The sequence below is a fragment of the Pyrgilauda ruficollis genome, unplaced genomic scaffold (genome assembly GCF_017590135.1).
Source record: "Pyrgilauda ruficollis isolate IOZ18807 unplaced genomic scaffold, ASM1759013v1 scaffold31, whole genome shotgun sequence".
Classification (NCBI taxonomy): domain Eukaryota; kingdom Metazoa; phylum Chordata; class Aves; order Passeriformes; family Passeridae; genus Pyrgilauda; species Pyrgilauda ruficollis.
The window spans coordinates 5593000-5604719 of NW_024524489.1; the positions used below are offsets into that span (position 1 = coordinate 5593000).

At 49.3% G+C, this 11720-nt stretch overlaps 1 protein-coding gene across 8 annotated transcripts in view; it reads left to right on the forward strand.

Moving 5' to 3' along the window:
- Positions 1 to 11465, forward strand: part of RIN2 (Ras and Rab interactor 2) — a 71336-nt gene extending 59871 nt beyond the window's left edge. For 6 of the 8 annotated variants that reach the window (XM_041474070.1, XM_041474074.1, XM_041474072.1 and 3 more), the window contains one exon: positions 763 to 1745. In XM_041474070.1, the coding sequence (XP_041330004.1) occupies positions 763 to 1080 (318 nt within the window). In that variant the 3' untranslated portion in view covers positions 1081 to 1745. Of the gene's footprint in view, positions 1 to 762; positions 1746 to 6597; positions 6971 to 9859; positions 10117 to 10674 lie in introns of those variants that run through there. The other 2 variants (XR_005955681.1, XR_005955680.1) reach the window with 2 other exon arrangements.
- Positions 11466 to 11720: the final 255 nt, after the last annotated feature.

Sequence of the window (11720 nt, forward strand, 5' to 3'; positions counted from 1 at the left end):
TCTTCAGCTGGCCTGGCCTCCCCCGAGGTCCAGAGCTGGGATGCAGCATCCGGCTCCCACCACTGGTCTGGTTGTTGGACCAAAACTGAGCCGAGCAGTTCCACAGGAAGCCACAGAAGTCACTGGACGATGGCTGTTGCAGTCCTGGGAAAACTTCTTGCCTCAGTTAACTAACACCAAGGTAGCCAAAAGCAGAAATGTAACTCCCTCCACGCTGCAAAGCCAAGCACATGGGGAGCAAGTTCCTTGAACACAGCCTGTGCCAGAGTTCCCCCAGCTCCCACCCCTCCCCTGGACCCAGCTTAATGCTCCAGGACCCATTTCTGGGCATAAAGCAGACCATAGGGGAATACAGTATTATCATAAAATCACCCCAGGACAAAAACAGACAGGAAGCAGATGAAACTGGATTTCCCTGTGGGGCCTATTTAGAATGTATCTGTGTCAGCAGAGTTGCGGGCGTGTGTCAGTCAGGAGAAGACATCCACCTTTCACCTCAAGATAGGTGCATTTACTCAAATGGTGCAGAGTAAATTTTCTTTCTGAATCCCTGTAGAAAAAAATGAAATGCTGTCCTGTGAAGCTGGGTTATGCCAGGCTTAGACACGAGGCTGCAGCTCACGGGATGGCCACAATGTCCGGGAATCACCAGGGTGTGTTTCACAGCTGGAGCAGGGAGAGGCTTGCTTTTTGCTGCTGACTTTTCAGTTTTCAGAATCTATGGGGTTTTCGAGTTCCTGATGTCTGCTTTCTTGTTCACAGAACTACCTTCGTGTTGCATTCCAGGAAGTTAACAGCGGCTGTACGGGAAAGACTTTGCTAGTAAGGCCATATATCACTACCGAAGATGTATGTCAGCTTTGTGCTGAGAAGTTTAAAGTGGCAAATCCAGAAGAATACAGGCTGTTTCTTTTTGTTGATGACACCTGGCAACAACTGACAGAGGATACCTACCCTCAGAAAATCAAGGCGGAGTTGCACAGCCGTCCGCAGCCCCAGGTCTTTCACTTTGTCTACAAGCGCCTTAACAGTGACCCGTATGGGGCCATTCTGCAGAACAGCCACGACTCGGCTGCTTAAAACCAGCAACCTGTCATTTTTGTGTCCGTGCCTTGGTAATTGTTACAAACATCTTTGCTGGCTGCCTTCCTTAGGAGCTAAAACATGTCTTAAACCTTAAGTGCCTGGTGAAACACGTGCTGACGTTTCTGATATTGCTTACGGGACCCAGGCGCACTGTGCACGTGGCCAGTTATGCAGAATATTCCACCAGCATGTCTGAGGAGACAGCCTATGAGGCTGCATTTCTTGTACCATGGGCTCTTTTTCAGCATATTCTACTGTGGCCTTTCACAGGTCTTGGCTGTAGTGTGCAAAATACAGTTTTCTTCCACTCCTGTTTCCCCAGCTTGCATTTGAATCCGTGTGCGAGACGAGTGCGTCCCTGAACTGGGGTGAGCTCAGTTCCCCAGCAGGAGTTTGACAAGACTGTCCGATGCAGGGCATCAGTTCACTCAGCATTACCTGGATGGTTGCATCCTTGTCTAATTTTTTTGATTACAGAAAATCAACCTGTTTATATATATATATATATATATATATATATATAATAGATATTTTATAGCAGTTGCAGGTAAACTGTCAGGGTTGGTTTTTGAAATATTTTTTTAACTAAAATATTCTATAATTATGCATGTGATTTTTAACATTTAATACACAAGAATAAATCTCTTGCTGGTTTTAGAGTCTTGCATTGACAGCCTGTGTGGTTTCTCTTCTTTACCTGTCCCAGGAGAATTCTTAGGAAACCTCTGTATCCTTAAGGCAGTTTTGCTGTCTGTCCTCAATTGTCTTCTCAAAATCAGACCATTTTACTCATTGTGCTGTGCAAAACACATCTTAGCCTCTCATCACATTCATTCTGAGCACACTGAGGGGAAGAGAACCGATAAAGGTGAAATTTCCCTGAGAAAGGAGATCAGGGTGCCACTGGTGGCACGGGCTGGGATTGGAGCTGAGCTGGAGCACGTCACCCTTTCATCTTTCACCTCATGTTTCATCAGGGCGTTTATGGCTCTGCCAAGAGCCAGATGGTGATTAATGAGTCCCAGGCCAAGCCATGACAGTAACCTGTTCTGTTTGAGCTGCTGGTTTCTTGACACGTGCGTCAGCCATACTCTCTAATAAGTCTTGGGGTTTGTTTCTGATTTTCTTTCAGCCTTATATCCAACTATCATCCCCTTTTCTTCTCTTCGTCCAGTGTGTCTTTTGTATTCCTTGGTCCTGTGTTCTCCCATTCCCTTTCCCTACTTCACTCTCTTCTTCTTTTTAAGAAATAAATACTCAATATTTATTTAGTAAACCTTGCTCAGTCCCTCTCCCTGTTCTGTCCTACTTTTTGTCTCCTTCCCTCTCTCCCTGCCTGCATCTTTATCTTTCCTTCTTTCTTCCTCTTTTTTTCCCTTTTCCTGCACTGGGACTGTATTTCTTTGTCCCTCTCGCTGTCCTTTACCCTGTACCTGTCTGCATTTTCTGCCCAGTCCTTCATTCTCATTGTACCCCTGTCTTGAAAAGCCTCTGTCCTGCTGGCCGTGCCTCTCCTTCTCCATCCCTGCCCTGCACCTTGCCCGCTTTCCTCCACCGGCCGTGCCATGGTCGTTGCCTCTCTCTGTCCTTGTTTCCCTCTTTGTAGCACTCTGTCTCTTTCTCTGTCCTTCTCCATGCCTCACTCCTGTTCCTCTTTTTTCTGTGTGGCTCTGTGGTGCTTTCCATGCCATTGTTTCTCACTGGATACTCGTGAACCATTCCCTGTCCTTGTTCTTTTTTAAGCCCTTTCTGTAATGCTGCCAATCCCAGTTAGGGTTTTTTTGGTTTTTTTGTTTGTTTGGGTTTTGATTTGTTTTGGGGTTTTTTGGGGATGTTTCTGTTTTGGTTTGGGGGTTTTTTTGGTGGTTTTGTTTGTTTGTTTGGTTTTTGCCTTACTTGTATTCCTTTTTTATTCTTGGTGGCTCTGTGGTGCTCCCATGTGCCATTGTTTCTCTACTGGATCCTTGTGTCCCGTTCCCTGTCCCTGTTCTTTTTTAATCCCTCACTGTCATGCTGCTCATCCCAGGTTTTTTGTTGTTGTTGTTTTGGTTGTTTTTTGAATTTCATTCTGCACCCTGTTCTTACTTTTTTCCTGTCACCTTGCCTGCTTTCCTCCACCGGCCGTGCCATGGTCGTTGCCTCTCTCTGTCCTTGTTTCCCTCTTTGTAGCACTCTGTCTCTTTCTCTGTCCTTCTCCATGCCTCACTCCTGTTCCTCTTTTTTCTGTGTGGCTCTGTGGTGCTTTCCATGCCATTGTTTCTCACTGGATACTCGTGAACCATTCCCTGTCCTTGTTCTTTTTTAAGCCCTTTCTGTAATGCTGCCAATCCCAGTTAGGGTTTTTTTGGTTTTTTTGTTTGTTTGGGTTTTGATTTGTTTTGGGGTTTTTTGGGGATGTTTCTGTTTTGGTTTGGGGGTTTTTTTGGTGGTTTTGTTTGTTTGTTTGGTTTTTGCCTTACTTGTATTCCTTTTTTATTCTTGGTGGCTCTGTGGTGCTCCCATGTGCCATTGTTTCTCTACTGGATCCTTGTGTCCCGTTCCCTGTCCCTGTTCTTTTTTAATCCCTCACTGTCATGCTGCTCATCCCAGGTTTTTTGTTGTTGTTTTGGTTGTTTTTTGAATTTCATTCTGCACCCTGTTCTTACTTTTTTCCTGTCTCCTCTCTGCGTCTCTCCTGTGACTGCGGGGCTGGGGAGGAATTTCTGGGGGCCGCCCCCCATTCTTGTTGCAGCAGAGTCCCTTTTGGGGGGATGTACTCATGGGAAGGGCTGGAATAAAGCACCGCGCTGCTGTCCAGGGCAGTTTGACTTGTTCTGTGCCTTCTTCGGGGGTGAGGAGAAAAGGCTGAAGGTGAGGGGGTGAAGACTCGGGGCTCTGATGCCATTTGGGGCACCCCAATGTCCCGAGGAGCGGGTGGGTGGGGAATGAGGGGGATCGTGCTGGGCGCTGTGCCCCAGAGGGACCCAAAGCTGCCACAAAATTCACAGGGAGGGGTGGGTGTAGAATACTAAAACCTGTCAAGTTTTTCGTTTTTATAGGTACTGGCAAAGAATGGGAATTTATCTCTAAAATCATTTTGAAAGAATGATTTGGAAAGAATCTCTCTATCCATTCTATTGTATACAGGAATGTAGGAAACTCTTGACTAGAGATGGGAGGTAGTTTTGTTTCACCTAGGAATGAGCCAAGCTGTGCCCTGAAACCCCAGGAGCGGCTGAGGGGAGCAGGAGGAGCTCTCCGGCCGCTTCGGCCTCCGCTCTCCGCCCGCCCCCGCGGCGCCTCGCAGCCCGGCCTGGGCGGGGGCGCTGCTGCCGCCTTGTGGGCACAGAGCGGCACTGCCGCTCCCGGGACAGCGCTGAAGGAGAGCTGGGAGTGCAAAGGGACGCGGCCGGGCTTGAGCGGGGGCCGCGGCGCTGCAAGGGGCGGTGGCTGAGAAGAATGACAGCGGCGGGGGCGCGGTCGTAGCGGCGGGAGGCGTCGGAACGGAGCTGCCATTTCAAGATGGCGAAGAGACCGCGCACCGGACCCTGCATGAGCCGGGTCGGGCTGCAGCCACACTCAAGATGGCGGCCGCGGCAGGAGCCCGGCAGAGGCGCCGCCGCCGCTCCCTGCCGCCACTCGCGCGGCTGCCGCCCGGCTCCGGGACCGCTGACTCCGCCAACCGTTTCCTCCCGCCGGGAAAGGCAGCGAAGAATCGCGCTGAGAGCGTGGGATCGCTGTCGGGGCCGGGCTGAGGCAGCCGACAAGACAAACGCCTATGTGGGGAGCGGGGGGGGGGGCCTGAAGGGTACCACAACAAAGATGGAAATGGCTTCTGCCAGTACCAAAGATTGAGGGGAGGAAGGGCGGAAGTCACTTGACGCCACACGCAGGATGGCGGCACAGCGCGCCACTCACTCGACCTTCCAAAGATGGCGGCAGTCGGCGCCTGCACCTTGGTGAGGGACAGAAAAGGGCGGGACAGGAGTGCCCCGCTCCGTCTGCTCGGCCCCGACACCGCCCCGGCCCAGCCCCAGCGCGGCTTTCCGCCGCGCTTCCCGGTGTGTGATCACGGGCTGTGGGCCCGGCGGCGCCGGGGCCGGGCGGGCAGTGGCGGGGATGCCACTGGACGCCGCGCTCCGCTCCTGCCCTCCCCCGAGAGGACCCCGCGCCTCAGCACCGGCCATGGCGGGCCGGCAGCCCGAGCCGGCCCGCCGCTCTCCCCCCTTCTTCATCCCCGCTCCCTCCGCCCCAGGGAAATGGAGGAAAACACAAAGGCATCGGGGAAGAGCAGTGAGCCGAGCTGCCTGGGCCATCCCCTGCCCGCCCCGGGAGCAGCCAGCAGGAGAGGCAGCTGCTCTCTCCGCCGGGAGGTGAGGGGTGCGGGGCGGGCACGGATTGCCGGGCAGGGCTTCCCAAGGGGAATTTCAGCTCCCTGCTCTCTGCCTGAGGGCTGCATGGAGTCCGGGCTGCGGCAGCTGGAGGCAGGGGTGCTGCTGGAAAGGGCAGCTCACAGCAGCCTCCTGCTGGAACCAGCTCCAGCGCCGCCGCCCAGCGCAATTCCCATCGGATTTGTAGCAAAGGTGTGTTTCAAGCTGGGAGCGCTCTGTTCCCCGGGTGGGAAAGTCCTTGAAGCAGCCACGCTGAGCCGTTTCTGAGAATTCCAAGCCTCGTGTCCTTATGATTATTGATACAGTATTTAAATAGTTGCTATCAAGTGGATTTTGTTGGTTGGTTGGGATTTTTTTTCCCCTCACTCGTGTTCCTTTTTTATTCTCTGTGGTACTCCAGTGTGCCATTGTTTCTCTACTGGATCCTTGTGTCCCGTTCCATGTCCCTGTTCTCTTTTACAAAGTCCTTGAAGCAGCCACGCTGAGCCGTTTCTGAGAATTCCAAGCCTCGTGTCCTTATGATTATTGATACAGTATTTAAATAGTTGCTATCGAGTATCAAGTGGATTTTGTTGGTTTGTTGGGATTTTTTTTCCCCTCACTCGTGTTCCTTTTTTATTCTCTGTGGTACTCCAGTGTGCCATTGTTTCTCTACTGGATCCTTGTGTCCCATTCCCTGTCCCTGTTCTTTTTTATTCCCTCACTGTCACGCTGCCCATCCCAGGTTTTGGTTTTGGTTTTGTTTTTAAATAATTTTTTCTATTTCATTCTGCACCCCGTCCTTAACTTTTCTTCCTGTGTCCTCCCTGCTGCCCTTCCCTCTCTCTGCCTCTCCTGTGACTGCGGGGCTGGGGAGGAACTTCTGGGGGCCGCCCCCCATTCTTGTTGCAGCAGAGTCCCTTTTGGGGGGATGTACGCGTGGGAAGGGCTGGAATAAAGCCTGAGAATTCTGAGAATTCCCAACCTTGTGTCCTTAGAATTCTTGATACAGTATTTAAATAGTTGCTATCAAGTTGAGACAGTCTAGTGGATTTGTTAGAGTGGCAGAAATGGTTTTTTACCTGGAAGTGTGTTGGGATAAGCAACCTTCCTTAATGTCAGAATGACTTGGTCTTCCTTCTTTTCCCCTTTCCCTTTCTAGATTGCTGAGCACTGGGGAGAATATTTGGGATAAAGAAATGAAAGGCACAAGGGAAGCTCTACACTCCCGAGGGAATGTTTAGCCACGTGCAGCTTCTGACCTCACCAATAATCCCAGCTGCCACAGAAACCTTCTGAAGCTGGGACAGGGAAGACAATTCCAAGAGCTGTGGGAAGTGCTTTCTCCCAGGACTGGATGGCACTGAGGTTGGAATGAGTTCCAGATCATCCTTGTGCCTCTCCTGTTGCCATCCAGGACTAAGTCCATGTTCTCTGAGTGTGGAGGGAAGAAGCCTGTGCTGGAGAATGGGAGAAAAGTCCCACAGCTGGTTGCTGTGTCCTCTGTGGGCACAGAACTCTGGCCAGATGGGTTGGTGAGTATGGAACCAATCCTGCCTCCTTTTGACTGAATTTTTGTCATGAGTCATCAGCAGGGACTGCTTCTAGCCAGCTTTAATTCCATTTCTTTTTCACAAATTTCTGGTTGTTTTGATCCTGAAATTGCCGAATCCTTAAGTTTACTGAATTAACCCTGGAAAGGTTCTACAAGCCAATGCTGAGGGAATTGGGGATTGGATAGTTAGGATCTTACGGCCCTTCAAGGGTTGGGTTCACCCCCCTGGTTTTGGTGCCAAGGGAAATCCAAGTTAACACTGATCAAAATAGGAAGCAGTTCCCTCATGAAAGTCAGTTTTCCAAATCTCTGTTCAGGATCCAAAAAAGATGGGAATGCCCTTGGGAAAAAAATGCCTTTGAGAGAAAGTGAGCTTAAAATGCCTGTAAGCAGGAAATCCAGGAAAAATGGCTGCTGGCTCCTGGCATCCTGGGCTTGCCAGGCAGGTTCTGTACTTGATTGCAAGGCAGTTTTCCTGCCTTTGCAGGGGGTGGGAGAAAAATATTCCCCTCCTTCCCTGACACAGCCCTGGAGTGGGAGCAGCTTGCCCTTATCCTGGAGTTATCCTGCTCCTGCCCAGGATCCCTCTGGTATCATGTGCTTCCCAAGCTCCCAGCACTGATGGATCTAAACAAGGAGAACAATATCTGTTCCTTCTCTTCTCCATCCTCCACGTTCCCAGGCCCTGTGTCTCCCTGGCTATTCCCTGTCCTTATCTCCATCCCACCTTCTCCTGGTCACATCTGGGCCTGAGATGTGTTTAGCAGCAAATCCATTCCTTTGAAGGAAGCCAAGTGCAAAGAGCATCCAGCTGCAGGGAAGTCTTTAGAAAAGGAATGCAGTCATGCAAAGAAGGGCTCCGTCTTCCTGCATTTCCTGTCGTTTGTCTGGTTTCAGAGGGTTTCTCTCTGGGTTCACCCCCCTGGTTTTGGTGCCAAGGGAAATCCAAGTTAACACTGATCAAAATAGGAAGCAGTTCCCTCATGAAAGTCAGCTTTCCAAACCTCTGTTCAGGATCCAAAAAAGATAGGAATGCCCTTGGGAAAAAAGTGTCTTTGAGAGAAAGTGAGCTTAAAATGCCTGTAAGCAGGAAATCCAGGAAAAATGGCTGCTGGCTCCTGGCATCCTGGGCTTGCCAGGCAGGTTCTGTACTTGATTGCAAGGCAGTTTTCCTGCCTTTGCAGGGGGTGGGAGAAAAATATTCCCCTCCTTCCCTGACACAGCCCTGGAGTGGGAGCAGCTTGCCCTTATCCTGGAGTTATCCTGCTCCTGCCCAGGATCCCTCTGGTATCATGTGCTTCCCAAGCTCCCAGCACTGATGGATCTAAACAAGGAGAACAATATCTGTTCCTTCTCTTCTCCATCCTCCACGTTCCCAGGCCCTGTGTCTCCCTGGCTATTCCCTGTCCTTATCTCCATCCCACCTTCTCCTGGTCACATCTGGGCCTGAGATGTGTTTAGCAGCAAATCCATTCCTTTGAAGGAAGCCAAGTGCAAAGAGCATCCAGCTGCAGGGAAGTCTTTAGAAAAGGAATGCAGTCATGCAAAGAAGGGCTCCGTCTTCCTGCATTTCCTGTCGTTTTTCTCTGTCCAGTTTCAGAGGGTTTCTCTCCGTGCTTTCCTGTGATCCAGATGTGTCCCTTCCTTTATCCAGATCCAGTGCCAAAGGATTGAACAGCTGATGAGTGGGGTCTGGGATGAGAATGGTTCTGCTAAAATTAGGCAAAGAATCCTAGAAGAAAAACGAGCTTCCTTTGAATGTCAGGAGTATAAACACTGGGAAAGGGCACTTTTTATTTGATTTGGTGCCACCTTCCCTTTTTTATGGCTAAAACTCCATGGTGAGCAATCCAAGCCAAAAGATGAAATGCAGGAGTCTGATTCTGCAGTGAGCTTAACTTCCCTTTTCTTAGGAAGCAGTTCCCTCATGAAAGTCAGTTTTCCAAATCTCTGTTCAGGATCCAAAAAAGATGGGAATGCCCTTGGGAAAAAAATGCCTTTGAGAGAAAGTGAGCTTAAAATGCCTGTAAGCAGGAAATCCAGGAAAAATGGCTGCTGGCTCCTGGCATCCTGGGCTTGCCAGGCAGGTTCTGTACTTGATTGCAAGGCAGTTTTCCTGCCTTTGCAGGGGGTGGGAGAAAAATATTCCCCTCCTTCCCTGACACAGCCCTGGAGTGGGAGCAGCCTGCCCTTATCCTGGAGTTATCCTGCTCCTGCCCAGGATCCCTCTGGTATCATGTGCTTCCCAAGCTCCCAGCACTGATGGATCTAAACAAGAAGAACAATATCTGTTCCTTCTCTTCTCCATCCTCCACGTTCCCAGGCCCTGTGTCTCCCTGGCTATTCCCTGTCCTTATCTCCATCCCACCTTCTCCTGGTCACATCTGGGCCTGAGATGTGTTTAGCAGCAAATCCATTCCTTTGAAGGAAGCCAAGTGCAAAGAGCATCCAGCTGCAGGGAAGTCTTTAGAAAAGGAATGCAGTCATGCAAAGAAGGGCTCCGTCTTCCTGCATTTCCTGTCGTTTTTCTCTGTCCAGTTTCAGAGGGTTTCTCTCCGTGCTTTCCTGTGATCCAGATGTGTCCCTTCCTTTATCCAGATCCAGTGCCAAAGGATTGAACAGCTGATGAGTGGGGTCTGGGATGAGAATGGTTCTGCTAAAATTAGGCAAAGAATCCTAGAAGAAAAACGAGCTTCCTTTGAATGTCAGGAGTATAAACACTGGGAAAGGGCACTTTTTATTTGATTTGGTGGCACCTCCCCTTTTTTATGGCTAAAACTCCATAGTGAGCAATCTCAAGCCAAGAGATGAAATGCAGGAGTCTTTGATTCTGCAGTGAGCTTAACTTCCCTTTTCTCCTCTCTTTCAGGACAGGGAGAACCACTGAACTTGTCCTGGCCTTGCCCAGAGCTTTGGTGTTTGGGCTGCCAAACCCAAACTGGTCCTGCCCTGGTAGGTCACAGGTTCCTCTCCTCTCCTCTCTGCTGTGACAGGCTCTGTAAGGAATGCCATTTCCAGCAGCCTGGTTTGCTGGAAAAGGGGAAGGAATAGGAAATATGGTGCCAGAGCTGTGTTCCACCAGGTTTTGTTTCCTTCCCTCTGAGGACAGAGAGTCTCTGGGCTGAGGTGAGATTGCTGGGAGTGTTTAGTGAGCAATCCAGGGAACAGGAAACTCGGAACTGCAGCTGCTGCTGGAACCTTAGGTCTCCTTAGGTTGCAAATATCAGCTCCTACAGTCCCAGAGCAATGAGGGGGGAAAAGAAACATGTGCAATTCATGGCAAAGCTTTGGTTATTCCTTGTGCAGTCTTTTAATTCTGCGCTCTGAGTGACTGTCCAATATCTTTCTGACAAGAGATTTAGATGGAGGAGTTAAATTTGGGTCCATTCACTACAAAATCTTGCCAAGCCTGAAGGCCTGGGCTGATGACTGCTCTCATCACCCTCTGCCTTTATTAATCCTCTGTCATCTCTCTGACTTTATTAATCCTCTGTCAGATTTCCCTCAGTGCTGGGCAGGAAAGGTGAGGGTTTGGATCAGGAATTCTGCGAGCAGGGCCTGTGTGATCCTCTGCTTCCTCTGTGTGTCAGTAAGCCAAAATCAGGAGCAAAGGTTGGTTTGGTTTTAAGAACTTCAAGTAACTTTAAAACAAAATAAATCAACTTTTTTTTTTATTTATTTTAGATGCTGGAACTGCCTTTCTGGATGTGTGCTGAGCTATCGCTGCTGTGGACTGTGTGGCCTTAATTGCTGCAGGGTTCTGTTTTTCTCACTGGGGAATTGGAAATATTTATTAATTAGAAGGCAGAGATGTTTTTGGAAACCTCTCCCTTTTTTCTGCCTTTTAGTGGTAGATCTTCTCTTTCTGCCTCTGAATTTACAGTGATTCTCAGACGTCATTTCACCTGCCCAACTCCTCGTAGCTCAGGGGGGTGCAGGGAAGGTGCTAATCTTTTGCCATATGTGTAGATATGTAACCACTTAGCAGATAATCTCAGATTCTGTAAAGACAGCCTTTCATTTTAAAACCAAACTCCTGCTGCTGGGAAGCTGTGATCAGTTTATAATTTAGCTTTATCTCAGAGATACCAGATTTGTGTGAATCAGAATAGCCCCAACTTCCTTGCAACCCAGAGCATCAGTGTCATCTGACTGAGCTTCTCTGCCACTGCCACCACAGGGTGACTGTCCTCCAGTGCATCAGTAAGGCAGTGGAAGGTGAAATGACAGAAATGGATCTGCCTCTCATTAGTGGGATGAATAGAAGTGTTCTGGGGAGAAGGATGGATGAGGGGGTGAGGAGATGTGTTAAGAACTGGTTTAAAGAGGGATAAGAGGAGGATGCTAATTCTTTTTTGTCAGATAGTTTGGAATAAGCTTTGGAGGACTTTTGGATGATGGTGTCTCAAGTGAACAGTGTCACGTGCACTCCGAGTACAAACACTGCTCAATAAAACGAGCTTGGGGAAAAGTTCTGTGTGTATTGTGTTTGTGGGATCCCCAGATGAAGGAAGGAATGATGAATCCGACTCCATGTTCTCAGAAGGCTAATTTATTATTTTGATACTATATTATATTAAAGAATACCATACTACACTATACTAAAGAATACAGAAAGGATACTTACACAAGGCTAAAAAGATAATAATGAAAACTCCTTGCTCTTTCCAGAGTCTGACACAACTTGGCCCTGATTGGCCATTGAGTCAAAACAATTCACATGAAACCAA